This window comes from Dermacentor andersoni, chromosome 3 (assembly GCF_023375885.2).
Source record: "Dermacentor andersoni chromosome 3, qqDerAnde1_hic_scaffold, whole genome shotgun sequence".
Classification (NCBI taxonomy): Eukaryota; Metazoa; Arthropoda; class Arachnida; order Ixodida; family Ixodidae; genus Dermacentor; species Dermacentor andersoni.
Genome location: NC_092816.1, coordinates 63,839,535 through 63,865,581, shown reverse-complemented (window position 1 = coordinate 63,865,581; position 26,047 = coordinate 63,839,535). Strand labels below are relative to the sequence as shown.

General features: G+C 46.0%; 3 protein-coding genes across 16 annotated transcripts in view; 1 reads left to right on the top strand and 2 right to left on the bottom strand.

The window, feature by feature from the left end:
• Positions 1–4,006, bottom strand: part of LOC126546723 (uncharacterized) — a 33,779-nt gene extending 29,773 nt beyond the window's left edge. For all 10 annotated transcript variants that reach the window (XM_072287177.1, XM_072287176.1, XM_055062639.2 and 7 more), the window contains exon 1: positions 2,834–4,006. In XM_072287177.1, coding sequence (XP_072143278.1) covers positions 2,834–3,483 — 650 coding nt within the window. In that variant the 5' untranslated portion in view covers positions 3,484–4,006. The remainder of the gene's footprint in view (positions 1–2,833) is intronic.
• Positions 4,007–4,139: 133 nt separating this feature from the next.
• On the top strand, positions 4,140–9,320 carry LOC126546734 (uncharacterized). Its single transcript, XM_050194567.3, has 3 exons — positions 4,140–4,390; positions 4,578–4,814; positions 8,794–9,320. The coding sequence occupies exons 1-3, from the start codon at positions 4,317–4,319 to the stop codon at positions 9,041–9,043; spliced, it is 561 nt and encodes a 186-aa protein (XP_050050524.1). The 5' UTR covers positions 4,140–4,316; the 3' UTR covers positions 9,044–9,320.
• Positions 9,321–13,097: 3,777 nt separating this feature from the next.
• Iml1 (GATOR complex protein Iml1) overlaps positions 13,098–26,047 on the bottom strand; it is a 66,065-nt gene continuing 53,115 nt past the window's right edge. For all 5 annotated transcript variants that reach the window (XM_072287171.1, XM_072287172.1, XM_072287174.1 and 2 more), the window contains 5 exons: positions 24,545–24,705; positions 20,393–20,561; positions 17,537–17,727; positions 14,628–14,705; positions 13,098–13,459 (listed from right to left, as the gene is read on the bottom strand). In XM_072287171.1, the coding sequence (XP_072143272.1) occupies positions 13,235–13,459; positions 14,628–14,705; positions 17,537–17,727; positions 20,393–20,561; positions 24,545–24,705 (824 nt within the window). In that variant the 3' untranslated portion in view covers positions 13,098–13,234. The remainder of the gene's footprint in view (positions 13,460–14,627; positions 14,706–17,536; positions 17,728–20,392; positions 20,562–24,544; positions 24,706–26,047) is intronic.

The window sequence follows — 26,047 nt, the reverse complement described above, 5'->3', positions numbered from 1 at the left end:
ACAGTGTTTGTGAGTCGAGTGATGAGGGTGGTGTGCTTGCCATTGGACTGAAGAAAGAGTCCGAGGATGCGGAGGGTAGAGACGAGAGGAATGGGTGTGCCCTCAAGGTAGACAGGTGAGTGGAGAAGGCGACAGGGGGCCATCCGCCCAGGCCGAAGGAGCAAAAGCTCCGATTTGGTCGGGGAGCAGCTCAACCCGATGGCCCGGGCGTGAGCTGCTACCGCGTCCACACCTACCTGTAGAGCGGTCTCCATGTCGCCAAGATTGCCAGTGGTCACCCAGAGGGTGATGTCATCGGTGTAGAAAGCATGAGACAGAGCTGGGATAGCTCGTAGAGCACATGCCAGCGTGATGTTGAACAGAAGAGGGGACAAGACAGAGCCTTGGGGGGTACCCTTGTTGCCAAGGGAGAAGGAAGGAGAAGAAAGTGGGCCATATGAGATTTCGGCTGTGCGGTGGGCGAGGAACGCGGTGACGTAAGCATGGACACGGGGTCCGACATGGAGGGAGGAGAGAGTGTCCAGGATGGCGGTGTGGTGTACATTGTCAAATGCTTTAGTAAGGTCCAGCGCCAGGATAGCTCGAGTGCGTTTGTGGTGGGAGGGGTGTAGGACATCCTCGGAAAGTTGGAGCATGACATCCTGGGCGGACAGCTGGGGACGAAAACCGAACATAGAGTCCGGATAAAAGTCATGATCATCCAGATAGGTCTGGAGGCGGGCCAGGATGACATGCTCGAACAGCTTGCCGAGACAGGAGGTGAGAGAGATGGGGCGGAGGTGTTCGAGGGCAATAGGTTTGCCGGGTTTGGGGATGAATGAGACACGTGCATGGGTCCAGGAGGATGGAAGAGTGCCAGCCTGCCAATGTGTATTGAGGAGATCAGTAAGGGCTTCGAGGGAGGGGGTGTCTAGGTTGCGGAGTACCTTGTTAGTGATGCGGTCCGCCCCCGGGGCCGAGGTGGTGCGGAGTGTGAGTAGCGCCCCACGAACCTCACCCACAGAGACGTCTGCCTCAAGGTCAGGGTTTGGGGAGCCGGAGTAGGTGGGAAGCGGAGTAGGTAGGTCGGTGCAGAGGTAGTGGTCCCGGAGGGCCGCCAGGAAGTCAGTATCGGTGAGTGGGGAGGATTGAAGGAGATGGGAGATATGCTTGCGCTGGGAGGCATTAGTGTGTGTAGGGTCTAGCAGCACCCTGAGAAGCGACCACGTGTCGCGGAGGCCCAGGTTGCCTGCCATGCGGTCGCAGGTCTGGCCCCACTGTTGTCTAACGAGAGAGGCGCAGTGCTCCTCCATGTCCAACGCGAGTCGGGCCATACGGAGGCACAGGTGGCGATTGTATTTCTGAGCCTGCCACCGGCGGTGGACAGCGTGATAGGCCTCCCAAAGGTGCAGCAGACGGCTGTCTGCCGTAGTGGAGTGTGGTGCTGCAGGGAGTGTGGATGTGGCAGTGTGGACGTCCGCCAAAAGGGTCTCGGTCCAGGCAGAGAGATCGGTGATGGGAGCAGAGGAGGAAGTAGAGAGATGAGTGGAGCGAAAGCGGTCCCAGTCGACTATCTGGGTCAGACGAGTAGAGGCGCGAGCAAGGGAGGGGAGTGGGAAAGTTGTACAGAGGACGTAGTGATCGCTACCGAGGAAGACCCCTGTATTAGTCCAGGTCGGATTGGCGACATTTTTGGCGAGGGTAAGGTCCGGATTGGTGTCTCGTTGAACACTAGATCCGATCCTGGTGGGGCAAGCAAAGTCATTAAGGTCCGAAAGGCACTCGTTGTGGATGAAAGTCCAGAGTGAGTGGCCTTTGCGAGTGTTCTGGGGGTAGCCCCAGCTGGTATGTGGGGCATTGAAGTCGCCAAGAACGACCAGGGCATTGCGGCCAGCGCAGGAGAGCGCTCTGCGGAGGACGAGGAGGAGAGGAGCTGAAGGGGCTTTGGGAGGACTGTACACATTGAGAACAAAGAGGCTTGTCTCAGTGCGACGGCGAGGAAGGATTTCAAGGAGGAGATGGGCACAGTCCGAAACATCCAACTGGTGCTGCACGGCAGCAAGGTTGCGCTGCACCAGTGTGGCAACGTTTGGGTGGACCCCAGAAGAAGGATGGAAGGAGGTGTAGTCGCGCAGTTTCACGGGAGTTAGGGGTTCCTGGAGTGCTAGGACTGAGGGGAGAGTGTCGGGAGGGATGTTCTGGAGGTGGAGCTGCAGCGTGTTCCGCTTGCTGCGGAACCCCCGACAGTTCCACTGCCAGAAATTAAGGCGCGTGGGGTGTCTGGCCATGATGGATGGCGGAGTCCCCCGACAGAGTTGGGGTAGGTGCTGGGGTGAGTGGGGCAGGGAGCGACAGGTGTGCGACGGTGGCCTCAGTCGCACTTTGGCGGGTCTCTAAGGCCGCGACCCTGGTGTCTAGGGCGGTAAGGTGGGATTCGATGGCGGCCACACGGGTGTCGATACTGGCGACGTGCTCCTCAAGTCGCGTAAAGCGGGCCATGACGCGCTTCTCAAACGCCTCCAAGAAGGAGGCTGTTTGGCGAATCACGTCACGCTCGGGCGTGACGGGGTCGGAGGAAGGTGATCGGCGGTTGAGCGGGGGACTGCGGTTGGGAGAGGAGGCGCGCGATGATGCAGCCGAGGATGCCGTATTCATCGGCTACACAGCTAGCGACGGTGGCTGTGGAGGTGCGGGGAGCTGGAGAAGTAGGAGGAGGAGCGGGGGAAGACAGACGCACTAGCGCGGCCTGCAGCTGGCGCGACAGCTCCTGAATTTGGAGCTGCTGGGCAGCGATAGTGGCCTCGAGGGCCGCGGTTTGGGGGTCCGACGTGTGAGGCTGCGGTTTCCAGCTTACCGGTGATGTGGTGGTGGTGGCGGGGGCGGTGGACGCCTCGGACCTAGGCAGAGGCGGGAAGGAGACGGAGCGGTGGCAGCTGGCAGACTGGGCGCCACGGGAGACAGAGTGGCGGCGGGGGCGGGAAGGCCGGGAGGTCTTGAGGATGGGCACGGTGGGTGGCGCTGGTGGGGGAGGCTGGTGCTTGGAGGTGGCCGGGGGCGATGACGGGCCGTTCCGCTCGAACCGGAGCCCGCACGGGCGCGAGCCCGTGAGGTGGGCTCCCTTGCACAGGATGCAGCAGGGGACGCAGGTCGGGGGCTCGACTGGCTTGTGGGCCTGGCCGCAGCGGTGACAGAGGGCGGACTTGGGCTTGGTGCAGACATCCGCTCGGTGGCCGGGAGCCGAGCAGTTCGTGCAGGCCTCGGCTCTCGGGCGGAACGGGTGGCAGCGGTAGACCCCGCAGTTGAAGACGATGGTGGAGGGAAGAGTAGAAGTGCCGACGAAGGTGATGAGGATGGACTGGGAGCGCCCCATCGCGTACGTGCGTCAGCGATGGCGTAGGGGGTGTTCACGTTCATTGACTGGAGGTCTTGGACGATCTCGTCCTGGGTCTGGGAGTCCACTGCGTTGTGTATGATGCCGCGGAGGGCGTTGTCGGGTGCGGCCATGTAGGCACGCAGGGGGTAAGATATGGCACCCAGGCGGAGTTCCGAGACCCGGAGGTAGAGGCGAGCGCGCGGCTCAGATGGGGTGCTGACAGTAAGGGAGTTGTACGGATTTATCCGTACACGGTCGGCGGTGCGTGCGGTGGCGTAGTCGATGGTCGCACGAGTGCAAAGAATTTGGAGCAGGGCTCCGTTAGTGGTTGCGCGGAGGTCAAGCCCTCCTCCCGGTCTGTAGACGATCTTGAAGTCCTCCGCTGGGAGGCGAGGTAGGGGAGCGTGACGACGGAGAGTGGTAGTGCAGGCATACTTGGATGGTGTCGAGGCAGGCGTGTGAGCTGTATCGACGTAGGCGGCGAAATCGGGCGGCGTCGACAGCAGGCGTTGCGCGGAACGCAGCTCCCGCGTAGGCAGAGTCCGCTTCAACAAGGCGGTCGGTGGGAAACGGCGGGAAGGCCGCTTCCCATATGTACCAGCGGTGCCAGGAGCGTCCTTCCTTTATTTAGATCACTATCATCGTCAGTGCGAGCCATGTCCGAGCCGGTCGTTAGCACGTTAGCATACGTTAGCACGACGAAACTATCTAGGGACCACAACAACACTTGCCCAAAATTCCCTATATTTTTCGTTAGCGCTAGGGACCACGGTGCTAGGGAATGAGGACCGAGGCGGGCTGAGGCAGTCGGTGCGAGTTGGGAGACTCGTGAAAATAAGCGAAGGTAGTGATCTAAGTTTAACTAAGCGGTTACCCGGTCTATTTAGCGGCTTCGCCGAGTTGATACACTGCTAAGCACTCGTCCCAGGACAGACAGGATTAAACGCCACTTTAACCCGCAACGATGATGTCTTCACTTGTCGCCGACTACGGCTCTTCAGCGTCGGAATCGGAAGAGAACGCCGAAAGTAGTGAAAGGTATGCCCGCCGCAAATATCTTCGTCCTTTGGTATCGTGCCACATATTACGTATAACCAGCGCTTCCGCAGGCGCTGGTATAACGCATTCATTGAATTCTGTCAATAGTTTTATACTGGCGAACTCACTCAGCTTAGTTTATAGTTATGCTTGCTTGATGTCTCGTGTTGCTGACCTCGATTTGCAGTTCCGGCGAAAGTGGTGAAGAGGATCAGAGTAAGAAGCAACCCGACAAAAACGATCGGCCGAAGCTGCCTGTGCCATCTTTTCAGTCTACCAATCTAGGTTCGTCTTCGGTCTTCAACAATCCTTTCCGCGAAGAGGAGAACGCGCAGTCATCTATCCTCGAAAGGCACGTCAAAATGACGACGCCAGTAAGCCAGCAGACCACCGTTAATGGGAAACAGATATGCTGGAACTACAGGTATGTTCATGCGGTACATCAGACATTCGCCGACTGCTTGCCTCATATCGCGTTGAATCTTTGGCGAATGTTCTCCGCAGTTTTCGCGAGCCCACATAACTCACAAACTTATAACCAGCGCTTATAGTAACAGGTATATTTTGCGTGGATTACGATGAATAGAAAATTAAACCTCGTGCGGAGCATGGGAAAGATGAGCAGTGGATAACTAGCTTTGCATTTTGAGTGCAGTTTTCACTCAGTTTTCACATTTTGATTGGGAGGCTAACTTGCCTGTGTCTGCTTTCATAGTATAAGTAGCAAAAATTTAAGCGGTCACTTTGCTTCTAAAAACTACAGACATTCGTTGTGCGGGGCCTGGAGATTAGGTCTTTGATCATTCACATTTCAGAAGCCCTTAATGGTTGCATATAAAATCTGCATGGCACTAGATGCCATTGTACTTCACTGAGTAAACGGAAGAACTAACATCATGATTGTTTTAAAATGGCAAAAAGCCATGACTGCAGGGAACTTCAAGGTCTCTGCAAGGAGGTTTTGCAAGTTGTGAACTTTCATTTGTAGCTCACCTTAAGGGGACACTAAAAATTAATACTATTAGGTAAGCCAGAAAAGACTAAAAAGCTAAAGACAGGTTGCAGTGCTGCCTTGGAAGTTCCTATACCAGTTTCCTTTGACATCACACATTTTGACGCCTACTCAGGCCTGATAACTTTTTTATTGCTAAAGCACTACATTGCATTCTAAAGAAGCCATATCCTGCAAGAAAGTTTCGAGAACTTTTCGAGTGCCAGAACGTCCATGTACAAGAACAGTCTTTGAATTTGGTGAGGTTATGTTGATGCGCTATACTCACAAAATGAAGCACCACAGGAAAATTTTAAGCTAGAACACCTCATAAGTGCAATTACTCGAGAGTGCAATGTCACGTAGCTGTGCACCTGGTCGCTAAGGTGGTATGGACTCTGCTTAAGCACAAGGGCCAACATTATGCCGATGTAACACAAACTCAAGGCGATGAAAACAAGCTTGGGTACATGCATTAGTTAGCCTTAAATTGACATATTTAGTATAGTGCTATTATGGAGATCGAGCTATGGAAAGAAGAATGATAGGTGTAACGTTAAGGGATAAGAAAAGAGCAGATTGGGTGCGGGAACAAACGCGCGTTAATGACATCTTAGTTGAAATCAAGAAAAAGAAATGGACATGGGCAGGACATGTAATGAGGAGGGAAGATAACCGATGGTCATTAAGGGTTACGGACTGGATTCCGAGGGAAGGGAAGCGTAGCAGGGGGCGACAGAAAGTTAGGTGGGCAGATGAGATTAGGAACTTTGGAGGGTCAACATGGCCACAATTAGTACATAACCGGGGTAGTTGGAGAAGTATGGGAGAGGCCTTTGCCCTGCAGTGGGCGTAACCAGGCTGATGATGATGATGATGATTATGGAGATCATGGCTCAAAATTAAAGGAAGGGAACATTGGCCTTCAATTCCTGCACCAGTAATTAACCTTCTCTTATGAAAAATTTATGAAAACAGAGCTTTTGAAGAAATACTTGTCTGAACTTTATATTTAGTCTTCCTTTAAGTTGTTGCACATCCCCTGCATGAAGCACTTGTTCACAAGCTCACGAATAAGGAGGCAGCTGCCATCATGAGCAAGTTTGTTACCTTACTCAAAATGCCATACTGGCCACTCCTACATGTACGGGATCAATGGCGCAAAACTACCCTGTATGTGCACTTTATTTCACTGTTAACTACATTCTTATAATCATTATTTTCTTGATCTTTGAAGCATGTCCAGTGCATGTTTTAAGATAGGATGTTAGGCCAATGTATCGCTATTAACATTAACGTGTTTTGTCAGCAGCATATATTCCTACTAAGCTTTTTGAAGTTACAGAGTTGCATGGGAATGATGGACTCTACAACACAATTCCATATTTCTCTTGGATTTGCAGAATTGGTTTGTGACAGAATGAATCTTTGGGTAGGGTCCAACTACATTTGATGCTTTACTTTGTATATATATGGGCCACATAAAGCCATTTTCTTCCTTTGAACTGAGAACCTGAATTGGGATTAGGAAAAGAAAAAGAGATAAGGTAAAGCAGTTCTGCCTAAGCACATTTTAATATATTCAATATCTCTGTGCATAGATAGCTTGAAAGAACAAACATATGTAGTACTCGTACATAACATTGATCATAATTTGACCTTGTTGATAGCATTCATTATTATTAATTAAAGATGTTGCTCTCCTGTACGAGAGGCAGGATATAGCCAACGAAATCTTGTTCAAGTAAGAGATGTATCGGCATTTCTTTTTTTTAATGCGTAAGCATTTCTATGCCTACCCATTGAGGAAATGCGTCTTTTCTTCTCTCCGTCCATCCATCACGTAAGACAATAGCTTTCAATATGGGGCCTGCAGCAGCAAGTGAATTGGCCTTCATGCTGCCTCTCGCTTGTACGTGAATTAAGCAGCGAAAACACAGTGCACTCTGCCCCCAGCGCAGATCACTTTCAAAATAGGGCCTGCACGGCCATGCCATACGCAGCCGCCAATGGAGTACTGTTGACAACATTTGATAATGGTTCAACACGTGTGGATAAGGCGCTAAAGAGCAATAATGACTTAATAATAATGATTGGAACATCATCAGCACACTTGCCGCCCCCACCTGCAGTAGTTTGCTTGCATCATCAATTCACCTTGCGCCGCCATCCACAGCAGTTCGTGTCGGCACAGCACTTTCGTTTATACTGTTCAGATCAGCTTTCGTAACCTTGATAACGACACCGAGCTACGTGGAGGTGAACAAATGGCACAATGCTTGTGCATACTTGGACAACTCCCAGAGGAATATTTGCGTGATTTTTTTATAATTTGGAGGATTTGTTGCAAGGCATGATGAGAATATAAAATAGAAAGAACATACTAGAAAATAATAAATGCATATAATAGAGCTGCATCCTTTCATGTGCATAAACACAAGGGCTCATATGCAGAACAAATTCCAAACCTGAATGATTGAGTGGTTCCTTAAATTCAGTGGAAGCCTTGGATTTAGACTCTGTTTAGGACGGGAGAAAGGAGGACTAAAGACAAGTTTCTTCTTTCTCATGTCCTTGTTTGCACCAAATACAGTTGTGGATTTGTGCCAACCAGCCTTTTTGCATTGCTAGACAATATCGGTGATCATAACCAGCACAATCTTCAAGTCACAGATCATTGTTATATGTTATGACAGCATCCTCTCTTCACTGAATTGTTGTGGAGGGGCTTAAAAACAGTTTGATCTTTGATTTTATCATGGAAGCATGTGAGGAATAAACGGACTGTGCTTGAGAGCAAGTAACTTAGTCTTAATTTTAGCTTGGGGATTTGTCACCTGAAACATATAGTAGATTGGTCGCATTTCCAGCTAATGCTATGCAACTTGTCATGTGGATGATGCTTCAAGGGCAACTGCAACAAAATTTCACTTTGGCTAGTAGTACATACTACTAAAGCTATCTTGGCAAAGCTGCAGTGCTGGTAAATGTCTCATTTTCTCATTAGTAGTCTTCAAATTGTACCTTAGAAGATGATGCATGCACCTGGTGCTTAGCAAATATGTCTCAGCACGTTGCCGGAGAGATTTTTCGACATGCTGTGGGCAGCACCTAATCTCAGAAGTCGTGCCGAAGAGTCGCCCGCTTTGAGCCGTGCATCACTTTCAGCACGCGGTAATGGCAGTGTTTTTTCTTTATTTTTCCAATTTTGTTATTAAAAACATTAGACTTTTGTGAGCCTTTCATGATGCATCCACTTTTATTTCAAATGTACAATTTTACAGGGAGGCTGTTTTATGTTTACACTATCTGAAACTAGGCTTTGTATGCTAAAAAAAATTTTGTTGCATTTGGCCTTTAGGTGAAAAGGAATCTTGCGGCAGCGTACACAACCAGTGGCATTTTGTTCCAGAAAGGGACGATGTCGCTTTGGCCACAACTGCAAATACGTCCACGACAGCGATGTTGTGGGCCTGTCTGGCTCCACCCAAGATCCCGAACCTGCTGAACCAGAAGTTGTGGCTGCATCAGCAGCTGCGCCCTGCAAGGTCGGAAATGATGGAGCTTCTCAGAAGCACAAGCACAAGAGACCAGGGTTATCGGACAGTGTGACCCCTTCAAAAAAGGCCATGAAATTTTACCACAAAACTCAAGGCAAATAATCATCAGCTTATGTTACAGCTTATGTAAAAAAAAAAACCTCGAGAGGTGTGTTTTTAGTGTTATGCAAGTTTGCCTTTGCAGAAGGATTATGCAAGAGGCATGTTTTTGTAAATACCATACACATGTGCATATTTGCTGGTAGAGCTGCAAGTGTACGATTTTTTCTACTGCACAGATAAATATATCTAGTGAGAATTGTAGCTTAGTGTTTTTTTTAATGTTTTTTTATTTCGTGTGTCACACATCCTGTAAAATAAATTTCATTTTCCCACTCCAGTGACGAGGTGACCAAGTTCATTGTGTCAAGGACTTTTGAAAAACAAGCAGTCATAGACCAAATAGGGTTGCTTTTCATCTTGTCTGTGCAGCTATAACGCACCCTGTATGACAAGCTGCAGTTTCAGAGGATGACTAGAAAGGGGATCTGACAATTGAAGCTTGAAGAATCTGTTATTTGCACAGCAACAAAGAACTTATTAGCAAAACTGTGTGGTAAAAAAATTAGCTGTGATATCACTAGCACACTGTGCCTGTGAAAAAGGGCTAAGCTTCCACACAGAACTGTCTGCCATGTGTTCTGCTTGAATCTTGACCACTTTGCCTTTAAGATCTAGAGCTGCCTTATTACAAAGAAAACAGCCTTCAGTTTTGGTTTGTTCAGCTGACGCATGCCAAGAACATGCCAAAGAGAGAGGACAGCTTTTGCTGCCAGTATAGGAGTGGCGCAGGGCCTTTGCGACATTGCGGCATCAAGATCCGTTTCACTATGCACAGTAGCTCTAAGCTCTGCTTACTGGCAGAGCGGCAAGTTGTTCGGTTAGTTGTGCATATATATATATATATATATATGCAAGCCTGCTTGTGTCTCACACTACTTATGTTCCTCATAGAACTTTATTATACCTGTATTGCTTATGTATACATTACTAATGTATCTGTATCATACATGTGCCCACTCCTTATGCAATATTTCTTTTGTTAGGGAACTTTTAGGTGATAAAATTAAGTGATGCCAAAGGCAGTAAGCCCTGGTACTGCATGCACTGCAGTTCTTGCATGTTTCAGGAACTGTTTAGTCCGAAGTCAAGAAGACAAAGAAATGCAACAGTTGTCACACTTTAGAAGCATTCATGTCATAAATTAATGCTTTGGGCAGGCCAGCTAGCTTTACAAAAGCTTGCCGAGAGATCCCTTGAAGGGAATATGTTAGGTCACGAGGGCTTCTCGACTTATTGGCTTGTGTCTCAAGTTGTTGCAGCAGCTGTCACAAAGACTGAGATATTTGGCTGCACACACACAGGAAAGTGGGAGTGGTGGCAGCAGAGAAGGCTCCAGTGCATGCACTGCTCACTTGAGACCGAAGAGGTGCAGGTGAAGTAGGTGGGATTCCACATCGCTCACTTGGTGGCAGCACTGCCCATGCTTGATCAGCAAGAGCGACTTTTATTTTTATCCTTAATCTGCTTGCATGGATCACTTGCCCAATGCAAGGTTTCACATCTGAGGGATGAGCGATTGCCTGGAAATGTGAAGGCTTCCACAAAGTAGAAAGCTTCCATATTAGCAGCCAAGGACAGTACAGCCCCCATTTGTCTAGAGCGATGTGGTGCTGTGCTGCGGAATGATAACACTGGTATCTGAGGGTAGATTTAGGGTTTGAGAAATAGGGTTAGAGCTCAAGAGCACAATGAAAGCCTAACAGATCTACTACTGTACCTTAAGTGTTTCCTGTTCTTTGCTCTTTCTCTTCTTAAGGCATTCCTTTAAGCACAAGGCTGCATTGCTCTAGACAGCCATGACAGAGGCTGCTCAATCTAAAGGAAAGAAAAGTGTACTCTCTTTTAGGCATATCTCGCACCCCCACAATAATTGTCATCAGTCTTGCTTGCATTTCCTTTCTTTAAAACTCTCTGCTCACTGCTTTTTTGCCAGGAATGCTGTATCGCTCAGATACGCACATGCCGCTCATGACCTGAAAGTACCAGGTGTACAGCATTAGAAGGAAAGCACATAGGTTAGATGATTATCATTTGGGGACGAGGTAAGCACCGAAATGTGCAAACTCTTCTGAGAGTGCAGCTTTGCAGAACTAATCAAAGTGTTTATAGCTTTAGCCCATTTCATCATTGTGATGAGCAAGTCATGCTGAACTGTAATAAAGGTCTTCCAGATGTTAAATGGAAGTTTTTTGAAGCACAGTAGCTTAAACATGCTGGGAGCTCTGTGAAAGCTTAGATGTACAGCCTGACACAATAAGTAATTTGGCCGTTGCTGACAACGGCCATCTGACCTTGATTTTTTCGCTATAGACCTTTTCATCGGGCGAGGAAGAAATGTCACAAGGCGAGCCTTTCCTCCTCTCTGGCTTGGGCGATTCGGCGCGACACTGCTTGAAAGTATTGCTGTCGCGTGCTACGGAACGATTTCAAGATGTTTCAGATCCCGCTTTGTAAAATTTACACAATGTCCGTTCATATAAGATCGTCAGGGAAGCCTTTCGGTGCATCGGTAACTACAGCACGTGGAAATATCTCTTGGGGGCGCAAACATGTGACACGCGTCAGCTGCGGTGTGTGTATGTGCTGTGAACTATTTTGGGTGTGTCGGTTTTAATTCAATGAAGAGAACCGATGTCTCCGTTTACCAGCATGAAATAGTAAATCTGCTCACTATCTGATCGCTTGGCGTAGGGACGAAAACATAAGAGCGCATGCTCGTCTATGGCCAACCTAAGGCAACTACAAAACATCTTAAGTGGCAGGCGCTATCAAATATTTGTGATGCACTGGCATTTTTCTCACACATTTCAAGTCTAGTAGGCTTCTCCTGCATGAGGGCGATGGCGCTGCTCAACACAGTGATCACTATGGTTGGGGAACCAGCACGATACATATATAAACTATGTGCTTTGGCATTGCTTTTTTGCTCTGTAAAGCCACAGTATCCGAGAGGTATCGCATAAAAAGAATTAAAAAGGATGCGATGGCTATTTTTGAGGACAAAATTTCTGTAATACATGTGAGTGCATCGTAGAGAACGGAACAAACACAACTAAAAAAAAAATAGGTTATCATCCTATTTCTCGATAAAGATAGAGAAAACAGGCTAACACTGCTGTACGACCTCGCATAGTCACACCACACAACATTTATAGATCTATAAACGTTGATGTCGCATGCTTAAACCATGCGCTATATAGAACAAAGATATCTATAATCCAGCACCTACCACTGCTTAGGATGCTCGCGCAGTTCGTAAACGGTCACTTTGCTGGACAAGTATAGTTCACACTTTAAGGTATGCTGTTATTACTAACCAAAACTATTTTATTCATGGGTGGAAACCTCATCCACCGAACTAAGTAGTCACGCAACATAATCTGTAGCTAACAGGTTGAACGCTTGTCAAAGTACAACAGCACAGCCCCTATCGTAGCAGAACGGTACCCACACTGTTACGATCGTCATGTACGTTTCATTGCTCCTAAACCGCAGCTTAGAACTAGAGCATAATACTGCAATAAGGTCACATTAGTCAATGCAACATTAAGAAATACACAACTGATCTCCGAGGCTGACTGTGGGCTCAAATATTCATGCGCACATTGCACTGTGTGCTCCATCCGCCTCAACGCCAGCATAAAGTCCGGCCATACTGACTTAAACCACTTCAGTACATCTCACAGAACCATATTCCACGTAGAAGACGCCACGTCATACTAAATAGACCGCATGAGCGCGAAGACAAATGCCAGGAACTGCTACTGAACGTGTACCTGCCATGCAAAATGCAGCGCTCGCCCAAGCCAGCATGCCACCATAGATGGCACCATTGCGTAGCAATATGGTGGCGCCCATGAAAAAACGGTGTATAGGCTGTGTGTATTTGTTCATTGCTGCACTACAAAACTTTATTTAATGATTACTTTTTTTTTTTTTTTTTTGCAGACTGCCTGTGCATGTTCTGGCACTTGCGCAGATTTAATAAGCAAGATGTGCTATCCGTTTTGAACAGCTGTCAGTGGAAAGCAGTAACATAGTCGGAACAAGCAGCTAGCACTTCACATTGCCTTTATTACAATTTATTACAAACCCATTAGGTGAATTGCAAGCCCTAGGTTATCTACACTGTATACATTAGTTATATATACACAGGGCAGCAAGCCAAACTTGGCTTAGCATGCAACCTCTTCACTGTTCAATCTGGGGAAAGAGCTCTGCTGCCTGGTTTCCCTGCATGGCACCGGCGCACCACGTGCACAGCCAGGCTTCAAAAGCTTCTACAAGTCGGCCCTCGTGGTTGCTGCAGAGGGCGCGGAAGTCCTGCATCACGCCTCGCATGAACTGCTCGTCAATGGTGGCCGTGTTCTTCCAGCGCTTCGTGATCATGTAATTGTATGACCAGAGGAAGCCCACCTGCATCGGTAAATGAGTACCTATCTTATGACATTTACTGTACTTGCATGAATGCAGTATTTGGTTTAGCTAAATACGGGGCATCGTACAACCAAAGTCTGCATGAAGCAAATGACGCTTGCCTTGTGTAGGTCAAGAGCACCAGTTTACTGCAATACAGGTAATGGTAAGTTTGCATGTCTTGCTAAGTCGCAAGCAGTGCAGTTTGTAAATGTAAAAGCTCCAAAAAAATTTGGGCCACTTTTCTCGTCCTTTTTCCTCAACATGAAAAAGATACTTTGTGTTCAATTAGATATTAATCCCTTCAGTGCTGTGATAAATTCCAAATTTTAATAGTGCAGAATTTTCTTTAGACCTGCATATTTAGTGCCAATATCATCTAAAAAAATATGATACCAGGAATGCCTATTGCATTTTTGCTAGTCTCGTAAAAAAAGAAAAAGAAACAGTAAAAGCCATTGTGTACTATTTATTTGTCAAAATTACAAAAAACTGCACATATACACCTGTGAAAATTGTAGAAATTTCACCATGAGTAACTCATCATCAGCACCAGAGAACGCTCATAGTGATGACGAGTTGCCTTGTCATCGGCAGTTAAGCAATTTTTTTCCGACCGGACTTACAGATTCAAAAATTTGAATATCTAAACTGTTGAACAACATTGATAATTATTGCCTGAGATTGTAAACACAACAGTCAGGTAAGCTCTAAAAAAGAATTATGAGGTTTTACGTGCCAAAACCACAATCTGATTATGAGGCACACCATAGTGGAGGTCTCCAGAATAAGTTGGACCACCTGAGGTTATTTAACGTGCACCTAAATTTTACACTGGTGTTTTTGCATTTCGCCCCCATCAATATGCGGTCGCCGTGGCCGGGATACAATCCTGCGACCTTGTGCTTTGGCAAGTAAGCTGTGCTTTGACCTTTTCAGGTATTAACTTTAAATGAAAACATTTTTGTCGTGGTTTGCTGCTGTCCATGTTTAAGGATGCTGATGAAAGAAGTATACTGCAAATAACCCTGCAACAAACAGAATCAAATGGTGCCTGGAAAAGCATCTTCGTTCACTTTTCTCTTAAGCAGGCTGTCATACAATGCATGCCCCCCCCCCCCACATGCACACATAAACAGAGCCCTGCACTACTGTCTAGGAGTCTCACCTTTCGGTTCGTACAAGCTGGTGGTGGTTCTTCACAATGCTTTAAACAATGCTCCATCACATCAGCTTCACAGCACATCTGAAATAAATGATATAAGAGTATTTAACTCGTCTGGTTTTGTAACCACAAGGGAATAAATAAAACAACAGCGAAGATAGCCAACACCTATTATCACTCTTGCACTTTGGTTACACGAGCAAGTAATAGCGCTTGAATCGCTTACACTATCAATCTTCTAAACTGGGCTCTTTAACAAATGCTTCCATAAACACATAGTAATAACAATAAGGTGTCTGCATGCCAAAAGTACCAACATTTGGCCAGTTAAATACCCTACAGAACTCACTGATGCGGCCCCTTCACATTGCTCTGTTGGTGATACCTGAGGGACTGTGGTGCCCTCTGTGCAGGCTGACTCACTAAAGGTGGCACTATCAAGCAGAAAGAGAGAGAGAGATAAAAAACTTTATAGACCTTTTACAGCACCATACTCATGGGTGCTACCATATATGCCCATGTGACAATGCCCGCTGTTAAGCACCTTCTGATCGGCGTTTGCTCGCTTGTGCACAATGACCACAGCAGCCACAGGCATGGCTCACACAGCCGCAATTTTGGCTACCACAGTGTGCAGTGAGTGGTTAGACGACACAAAACTTCGGTTAAAGCTGCAGAGGCAGATCTATTCTGTCTGTGCTGGAGGCCTAATAGTGTGGAAGCTTACCGGCTGAATGCGATGAATGCAGCAGCCTGATGTTTGCTTTTACCCTTTGTATTCTAGTCTTTACAGCTGTAGGGTTGTAGGGCTGTTACGGCCGTGTACATGCTGTCGTCATTAATTGTATTGACACGTGTACTTAGCTTTATCGGGCGACCACGTTTCGCCGCCTAACAAATGTTATCGCACAGCGAGGGACGTGCCTGCGTGTAAAAGAAGTTTCTGGAATGTTATCGATGGTTCTGTCCACTGTCTTTCACCGCAACTTGTGTAATCTGATTGCATATATGCGCGACGCGAATAGTGTAGAACTTCGTGGAAGACGTGCGGGTCCCAGTGGTTAATCTGGAACATTCGACGACTGCTCTATAAAAAAGCCGACGCGCTTGACCCGCTGATCAGATTTTCACCGATCGCCGACCGTGTTCGCCGCTATCGTTGTGCTACAAGTGTAGCCTGTTTTTGTGGGCACAGGTTCGCCTAATAAAAGTTAGTTTTGTCTTTCACAGTATTGCTACTGTGTTCTTCAACGTCACCACCACGTGACAGTATGTACAACAACTTTGTACAGAAATAGGCATGTGTGTGTGTGTGTGTGTGCAGAAAATACCTGTTTGCGACCTGCTCTGACCATGGTGGTTGGTTCGGACCGTGTAATTCTTGTCGGCAGCACTGATCAGATAACTTGGGATGATTTTCTGATTACTTACAGAGCAGATTAAAATGTGTTCGTGTACGTGTAGTAAGAAAATCTTGCAAGTGGCCAAGTGATTGTTCACCTGCCTGTTTGATTCCAAGCGTAAATATAAAACTTGTGGTGTGTGCCTATTATTCCATGTTTGACTTCGCTGTTATGGAAAGCAAAGTTGCTCATGCACATCAGGGGAACAACTTAGCGCTGCCTTACATGCTTATCGAAGTTCTACATTAAGTGATATTTAGTGCCAGTGGTTGCAGAAATGTTACACTGTTACTGCAGACAATGTTAGCCTGGAAATCGGTGCCAGCAATTGCCTACCCAGCACTGTTGATAGAGCTTGTTGTGCTCGCCTTGAGGAAAGGTGTACATGATGAACTATCGTAAATGTGGGTACACCTTATGCAGCTGAGACAGATGAAGCTCGCACACAGTCTCATCCCACATATCCAAGTCTCCATCGCAGCTCTTGAAATTCATGACCAGAGCACGGCCTCCCTTCACTCTTCCGCATTTTACATAAATAGTACTAGGCGATATCTGGCCTCTCGGCAGAACATCGCTTGAATGGTGAATGGCAGCTCATGCCTGCTTGCTCTTGATTCAGAAGGCGTGCGATGGTGGTGAGCCTGTGGCGGCCCATAGTACGTGGTGCACAGACTGGTCGCTGTAGAAGGTCCGTAGGTGGTGTCCAAACCCATGCCCCAGAGATAGATCTCTCTGGGTAACAGGAGCCAATCTTGAAGGCCACATTTCTGCTGACTACACAGACCAGAAGGGAATGTGGAGCTGGAAACATGTCATAGATGCCATATCTTGGACCTCAATTATAACCAGTAATGTGAGATTATCAAAGACCCGCAGCGCAAGGCCTCACTTGCTGTATTCATCAGAGCCGATTTGATGATTGTAGCAAGGAATTGTTGATTTTGTGTCTTGGAGGCTTGGGTCAGCTACCAGGCACTGGGAGGTGAGGTGGGGACAGGGTGAGTCAAGTTTTTGAGGGAAGCAGGTGATGGAGTAACATAGCAATGCCAAAGTTTGTGTACTGTGTTGAAACGTCGTTGTCAGTGTCACCATAAGAGTCAGGCTCGTGTATGCTGACTGGTCAAGTTTGAATTATCCGGCAAAGGTCAATTTTAGGACTGAAATAACGAAAGTTTGGGCTCACAAAAATGCATAGGCACTGACTAGGACCTTCAGCTGGAATCGAATTAATGGAAGTCTACTGCATAACAAGACTAGTTCACACATAAAAACACAAGAAAAATTAGAGTAATGCCCTCCTTACAAATTGCACACTCTTTTTAGGGGATCAGACAAGGAGCCATGCCTTATTGGGCAGTGGGTGCACAGATAATTCCCCAAAAGCATCCTGTTTCATGCAAAGGTTTGGGCTGACTTTGCTTATAGAGGAAGTCAGATTTGAAGCTGCAAAAATAGTGTCACTGTGTTCAACCATAAGACTTTAACAAAGGAGAAGCCAAAACTCACATATTCTAGTGTCTTATCAGCTTCGTCTAGTGGACTAGGTTTGCGGCTGTGGCTGCTACGAGGTATCATGAGGAACATGCCACCCGTCGTGTGCACGTAAGTGCGATGCTCCACCGTGGACTGCAGGTCTCTCAGAGTGATGAAGCCAAACCGATGTGCCACATACTCTTGAAACTGCTCCAGGCCACCACCTGAGAAAGTTGTGCACCACATTCAGAAGACTGGTAGAGATTCTATAATCATTTTACAGCAACACTGGTTTAGGTAAAGCAGTCCACAATTGACAAAAACCATGGTCTGAGTTTTGCTTGTAGGTATAGTCGTGTTCAATGTGTTCAATATGAGCTGCAGTACAGTGCCCACGTTTGAAGGGGCCCCAAGACTACACAGTGCTGCCGACAAACAAGAAATTGGAGAGCCAAACACCGTTCCAATCGCTAGCACATTAATTAAACCAATTTCTCATAGTTCCTTGTATGAACTATAAGAAAGCTTGAACTATGAGGCACCACTGTGCACTCTTGGGGCTGCCTTGACTGTGGGTACTGTGTTGCAGTTCTTTTGAATGCAAACGCACTGTATCTACACGATTGTAGCATGCCCCTGAAAACGTGCACAAAATTTTCGGCTTAAAGAAAGAAAATAAATGTGCACCTGAATGTAATGTGTGCCTGATTTATATGTAAAAAATATATAGCATGTACCCACATTGGTGAACAGCATAAATGAGACGTGCAGAATTTACCTTCACAGAAGGGAAACATCTTTTTTTAATGAGTTTTGCGGGTACGCTCGACTCTCACCTCCCACCCCTCCTCTGATGATGTTTTCACTGCATTGCATTTCCTGTAATCCGGCTTTTTCTGTGTGCTGCCAGCAACTGGTGTAGTTGCGAAGTAGTGCGAGAGATGGCTCGCTTTCGTGCAGTGTGCCTTCCACTAACTACCTATGTTCTTTTTTTTCTTTCTTATGTGCAGGTTCTTCTTTTCTTTTCTTTTTCTTTACAGTCACTTTTTACGCATTTTTACATTTACATAGTCACATTTTTACAGTCACTTGGCTACAGACTTTGTAACCACCTGCTTCAATGTAACCACATCAGCATCGTAGTGCCACTTGAAAGTGTGGATACTCGGGCGCAACGGGAATGGGCTACGTACTCTTGGCTTGGGGTTAGCGGTGCACATGAATGTGTTGTGCGCTCATGTGCATGCTTTGTGGGACCGTCCCACAACAGGATTCATAGCGAGGCACCAGGTTGGACGAACATGATCATTCATATGCACCACTGTTCGTGTGACTGTACATGCGAACGGTCAGGCACTGGTGTCCGGCATTGGGCAAATATATTCGTTCAATATCCTGTCGCAGTGAGTTAGGCTTCCTCAATTTGTCAGCACTGATCAGCATGTTCCATTGGTTGTAATTTGGCTAGCGTTCTGGTTCATGCTTTCCAGGAACAGACCTGAAGTGGTACATTAATTACGCAAGATGTCACATAATCTTAAGAATGCGGCAAACATGCATAATGCGACAGTTGTGTTCTCCACACCACATAAGCTTGCTCAACTCTATGCATACATTCCAGGAAAGAAATCATGCAAAGCTGTTTGTGGAGTGCACAATCGGGGTGGTGTATGAGATAACCTTGTCTTGTGGGAGGTGTCAATGCGGGGAAGACTGGTACATGTGTGAATGACCGGGCCTGAGAGCACATCGCATCACTAAACAACAAGGGAAGTGTACATCTGCCCACGCACTGCGAAAGCTGCAAGCGCATGCCATTGTTGGGCGAGATAAAAATACTAGGTCAAAACAGGGACACTGTGGCATGTGAGCTCTCAGAGGCTTTATTTATGAAGCAGAGGGGTGGCAATTGTGTTAATGACGCATTGCTGGAAACAATGAGTTGACAAGGTCTTTATGTCTGGTAAAGGACTGGCGGAAATTTTTCGTTTTGAGTGCCCCTGTGATAGTTGTGTTGTGCATGAGCAGACCTTGAATTCTCATTTCATTCATTTCACCTTTTCCTGATAGGCGTCATTTGTCAGTGAGCAATTGTGGTGTTTAGTGTTGTCCATGTCCTTTTTGCGCTCTTTTAATTTCACTATATACCATGACCCAACTAGCACAGCAACAGGCCATGCGAAACAGCAGTTCAGCGCCACTGTCAGTACACTGCTTAGAACTACATTAGCTTCTCACTATTATAGAGAGCAAACAGAATAACTGATGTATTGTGTTGCTTGGAAGGGGCATAGATATTACTTAAATAGTAGGCAAACTGTTATATAAATGTTCACTCGACAAAGCAAGTTTTCATACGAATGAAGTTAGCCACCCAAAAAAGTTGAGTCAGCTATCATGCTAGTATTACTAGAACAAAAGAAAAATAAAGCGAGATAAGTGCGTTAAAACAGTGAATGAAAGAAGAAAGAACTGAAAACATTGCTCTGTATGTATACACAGTTAACCACAGAAGTTTTTGTAGCAAAGCTTGATGTTTTGGTGAGCAATGTGGAGGCCTTTGAGAAATAAGTGTCCGTTAGATTTAAAGGTGCCTTGTGGCATCATTGGCTACAACTTAATTTAATGTTTTCTTGCATTTTGTGCTTTAAAAACTTTTACACCTAGGAGGGTACACATGTGCACATCTGTTCTTGTTTTGATGGCCTAACTGACATCCCTTGCATGGTACAAAAGCACTTCCTGTCTCTCAGTTTCATTTGACCCTACTCTGATTCAACCAACTTGCTGTCTACCAAGCTGAAGAAACACAAGCATCTAGTTATCCATCTAGATCCTGTGGTTCCCAAATATTGGAACGTAATGGTGATTGCTTTGCCAGACACTCACCTCGTAACAGCTGGGAGGCAGGGTTGTCAAGGACGTCAGTTTGCAGTGGCATAAAGATGGCGCCCCGCAGGGGGTCAGATTTAGGTGACTCAGGCAACACAAATGGGTCACTCGGAATGGGTACTAACTGCAGTCCTTGGCTGTTTGCTTTGCGTGCCCAGCCCAGCACCTGCACGCACAGAAACCGAGTGGTAAGAGTAATGAGAGGGCGCTGAAAGTTCTGAAAGCAATGTCGTGTGTGCCGTAATGCACCAGGGCATCCGGGGATAGCCAATTGAAGCACCTCCCTCTGAATTAAGGGGTTAGGGGTTAGTGTAATAAGCATTTAAACTTAGCTCCAACTGTGGATGCTTTCCTACATGGCAGCTACACAGTGATTTTTGTTGCGAGTCACAAAGGAAATGTCCTTTGGCAGTTCAGTGGATCGCCAGTAAAGGAGCGTATGCCCAGTTCTGAATTGCCGTGCAGATAACATAATACAGTAAAACCTCATTAAACCGTACATGCTTAAGGGGGTACACGGGTCTTGGAGACGAAAAAATCACTAAAAGGTCAATTTTTCAGTTTAGTTATTGCAGTTAGTGCCAATGAATCACTGCACTCGATCATTTGGAGCCTGGCGCCAAAAGAAAAGAATGCATCACTGTTTGCTGTTGAGGCTGCCGTGGCAGAAGCTGTTATGCGGTTTAACCTCGGAAGTCACCAGTCTAGCTCGCACATACTCAGTGAGCTGCACGTGCAACAAACTTGCGCAGGCAGTAGGCGAGCATCCGAGAAAGACAGCTGCTGTGTGGCCAACGCAGACAGAAAGCGCACATCATCGGCAGCATTCCAGGAAGCCGTCAAGAAGAGACGCAAAGAAAAGCCTGCTTCGGACTATTCTCCAGGAGCATTCTGATTCATTGTAGTGGTGAATTCTATGATTTTGTCCCATAAAAAGTATTTTTCACATTGCTAAATGTTTTTTGTGTTTTTCTCAGATCATGATTTTCGCACGTACGAAGATTTGGGATGTGCACTGTGTCTCTGCTAGTTCTTCGATTTGCACTATTCTTTTTTTTCCTGAATGCTAAACAGTCGGAGAGTGCAAGAAAACTATAATATAGTATGCTAGTGCAATGCAACTTTTTCAAATCTTGCAAGAAGTAACAACAAAAAATTTGCTTCCAAAGTTGCTAATTCAAATTTTGATAACTTTGGCTAATATGTAGGTAGAGATACAAAACTTTATATGTGCACTCTTCAAACATTCAAAAACATACCCAGTTAATTTTAGGTCTCTCAGTACAATAAATTTCTTGAAAGTCACATTCCAAATTTATAATACTAAAGATTGCATAACTTTTTTTTCATTAAACATAGAAAAAAATCTGATTACCTATTTGCAATCAGCTCACTAAACTGAATATAAGCTGTAAGTTTCAACTCTCTAGAGTTAATATCAATAAAGTTTGCTGGTGCACCAGGTCCCCCCTTAAACAGTATTTTTGTTTTAAAAGTAGTAAAGTCAAATCCCTGAATCAGTGCCCATTGAACCTAATGCGTTTTGTATCCGCATAAACCATACCAGCTTACTTCGTACGTATCGGTTAACATGCAGTGTTTCCACTTTTCGTCGCGAAATCACAGCGGTACGTTGGCCCTGCAGAACAACGAGCATCAGAGATCGGAGTGGCCTCCAAGTGCAAGCGCAGAGGGCACTTGGAAGGGCAAAGCCACATCAACATCAGCATCATTTTGGCACCATCCCAGAGTCGGAGCGTTGTCGCCCGTGTTGCGATGTCGTGCAAGCTAAGACAAAAACTCAATGTTCAGCATAGAAGAAAAATTGGACATGGTTTGTGCTGTCGATTGCAGCACGAAGATTCGTGCTGCTGTTGACTACCGTTGACCTACCGTTGACCTACCGTTGACTACGGTGTCTGGCATTTGGTCGGCAATCCTGCTGTGACTGTGAAAATATGTCATCTACAAGGTCTGACTTTTCGAGGTTCGACTTTTCGCCATCATTGCCTCTGTTATTGCCGAAGTGTCGCCTAACGACAGTGATGAGGACGACACGGAAAGCAATAGCACGGGCGATTCAGGCTCGACAGTGGCAGATGCTGCGCGTTACGTAAGCCTCATGTGGGTGTTTGCCGAGAAGAGGGGGCTGGCAGAAAGGCTGGCTCAAAGCTTGAGCGAGTTTGAGGCCGCCGTCATCGCTGCTAGCCTGCCGCGGCATCAAACGAACGAAAAAAACATACTTTTATCACGCAAAGTGAATAAATACTGCATGTTTTCTGCCCGTTCATCACACTCTCTCGTAGTTCCATTTTTGATAGATAAGTGGGCCATCTCATGCTATTTCGGTTAAGCAGTACAACCATTTATCACATACTCTTTCCGAGCTCCGGCCAACTATGGTTTAACGAGGTTTCACTGTAGCATTTAAAACTATGAGAAAAATGCATAAGAAGCAGCCTGCCACAGCAAATAGCTCAAATCTGAGAGAGAGGGAGAGAGAGAAACTCTTTAATGCAATACAGAGTTCAAATCAGATCTTCTCATTGGTTTCAGCAGTAAGTGGTACACAAGCAAAAAAAAACAAAACAAAAAAAAAACAATCGCAGTTCCACTCTAAAAGCGAAGCGAAAGCGAATTAGTAGATAGCAGTACAAAGTAAGGATAGTAGCTTTATCGGCTGTATAAACTTGCAAACATTCCCTAACTAACTAAATTAACAATGAGAGAATATGTAAGCGTGACACAACGAGGATGTAGAAAGAAATAGACACACAAAGACAGCGCTGTCTTTGTATGTCTGCTTCTTCCTACATCCTTGTTAAGTCACACTTACATATTCTATCATGAATTCAAACCAATTAGCCCGTCAATGTGTTGTAACTAAATTAACCAGCACGGTGTCACACACGCACAGGTAAACATGAACACACCTTGCTCGATGACAGCGGAAACTGTTTCTGAAAACGCTGTGTTTAGGAATCATGGCAGTAGCCGTGAGCCAATTTACCTCCATGCATCTGTCACTTCAATGCGAAAGAAATGTTGAAAGCATGGCGCATACGAAGTTACTGGCACTATGCGCACTCTGTAAACGTTGCAAATCGCTTTGAAGATGAGGCCCGCACGAGCTCGCACTTTGGCCACGTCTCAGATTGCTTTCAATTATTATTATTATTTGTTTTGAACACATATACACAGTTAACAGGAAGGGGAAAGTGAGGAGCAGGCTGGCAACTGCCACCGGAAGGGGCACAACGCCTGCGTACCCTTCTGAAGGGAGGCGACAGCAACACAGGAATGGAAGATAGGAAACACAAGTGCCAACAATGCGTCCCTATGGCGTCCGCGATTCGCGTTGCCAACACCGTAGTAGACGCCGTGGTTGTCTCCACTCAGTACGGAGTGGTGGGCGAGGAGGACATCGAGGCACCCTAGCAGCCGTTGGAGAAGAATGTTCTTCCTCCCTCGCCTGACCCCTCTGCCCTACATGCCAGAGGAGAGGGCACGCATATGGGCAGCGTTCCTCGCTTGCACACGCGAGATTGAACCGCGTTCGCCGGCTCACCCTCACACGCTTTCACTCATACGGAACCTCACAGCGATGGCAACGGCAGAAATGTGCCTGGAGTGTCCATATAATCGCTATTGCAATAATATACAGACGAGAGTCCTTTTGACTCAAGGCGTACACTGCTGTGATCTTTGAATAAATTACACAGAAAAAAAAGAATAAGCAAACTGCGACAAAATTAAGCATGATAATTAATTACCCTCTTTTGGCACAAGAGTTGCATGACCATCTTGTCAATGGCACAAAGGAACCCCAAAAGTGGGGGGAAAAGAGAAGAAGAAATTATTGTAATTAGCCATTGTTGCATAAAATCTAATTCACGACACATACAGTACTAAGCCAGCTTCCCACTGCTCTAACTGGACTTATCAGCATTTCGTGTCCTCTCAACATAATATGGCATCTTAGTGAGGCTTATGCAACAAAAAAAGTTTTGTTAAGCTGGTAAGTGGCTGGTTGGTTCTCATATTCTCAACTCGTGTCAACGTATATCACCGCCAGTGTCTTCCCTCTGCATCCCGTTCAAGTTGTGCTGGTAATACGAGTCAAAAAAGAAAAAAGAAAGAGTGACTCACCAGATCAGCAATTATGTAACCAGTTGCAACCATCCACTCAACGATGATCTCGAACGCTTCTCCTGGCTGAAATATGGTGTGGTACTGTGCCTGACCCCATTCAGGCCGGTCGCTGCGACCACCAACATCAATGTCGACGTTGACATTCCGGAACTCCAGCTCTGTATCAGGCAGGAGAGCAGCAAATCATGTAACAGCAAAGCAAAAAAATGTTGCAGTTTCACACGAAAGGCAAAGCATTGATTGTGATAGCAAATTATTAGACAGTTATACGAAGTAAGGATAGTAGTTTTATCAGCTGCATAATCTTGTAAACATTTGCTTACTAACTGTACTTGCACAGGACAATACTTAAACAGAAGCTATAAAACTTGCCAAAAAAGGCATTCCAAATACACACCTTGCCCACAATGCTTGCGAATGACCCTAAAAAGTTTTGGCATGTTATTAACCCTTCCAAAGATAATTTGGTCATGCTGATTGATTCCAGTGGTTCACCGGTACCTGATGTATGTCCCCTGTCCTTAATTCTGTGTTCTGTAACAACTTTGTCGTATGTAACGACCCCATGCTTCCAACTCTTGAGTGTTGCAATTACCCACCTATGGACTTTATTATCATTGAAGCTCTTGGGGTCGAAAATATAATTAAAGGACTGAAGTTGTCATCAAGTCCTAGTGCTGATTTGGTTAACACGAAATTTCTGAAGAATACTGTTGTTTATTCATGTGTCCTGTTTTCAAAAATTTTCCAGCAATCTTTAGATATCGGAAGGTCAAGAAGGTAGTCCCACTTCACAAGTCTGGTAGCAAAAATTCGCCCCTCAACTACCGCCCCATTTCCCTCACCAGCATTCCCTGCAACATTCTTGAACATATATTGTACTCACATTTAGCGAAGCACTTAGACAATAATTTATTTTTCATAAAAGCACAACATCATTTCCAAAAAACTTCTCTTGCAAAACTCAACTTCTTTCTTTTTATCACAGCCTCCATCTTATTCTCGACAAAAGTTCATTTGCAGACTGTGTTTTCTTTGATTTTGCCAAGGCCTTTGACAAAGTGTGTCATAAATTTTTTCTGTTTATACTTAGTAAACTTAATCTTGATCCTAACCTGTTTGCATGGCTTGAACATTCTCGCCTTAATCAGTCACAGTATGTTGTGTCAAATAATCATATGTCCCTATTTAATCCCATAGACTCTGGTATGCCCCAAGGATCAGTTATAGGCCCTCTTCTTTTCTTAATTTACATTAACGATCTAGCCAATGATGTTTTTTGTAATATTCACCTTTTCACAGATGACTGTGTTATCCTCCATGAAATCTCAGACAAATCTGATAACAAATTCTTACAAGACGATATAAATGCTACCTCTAACTGGTGTGACGTATGGTTAATGCAAATTAATGTAACTAAATGTAAATGTATGCACGTAACTCGCAGCAATATTCCTCCGCCGAACTATTACCTTAATGATACTGCCCTAGAAGTCGTAA

Coding starts and splice junctions, on each gene's coding strand:
- LOC126546734 (XM_050194567.3), top strand. CDS start 4,317: ATGATGTCTTCACTTGTCGCCGACTACGGCTCTTCAGCGTCGGAATCG. Junction 4,391..4,577: donor AACGCCGAAAGTAGTGAAAG/GTATGCCCGCCG, acceptor CTCGATTTGCAG/TTCCGGCGAAAGTGGTGAAG. Junction 4,815..8,793: donor CAGATATGCTGGAACTACAG/GTATGTTCATGC, acceptor ATTTTGTTCCAG/AAAGGGACGATGTCGCTTTG.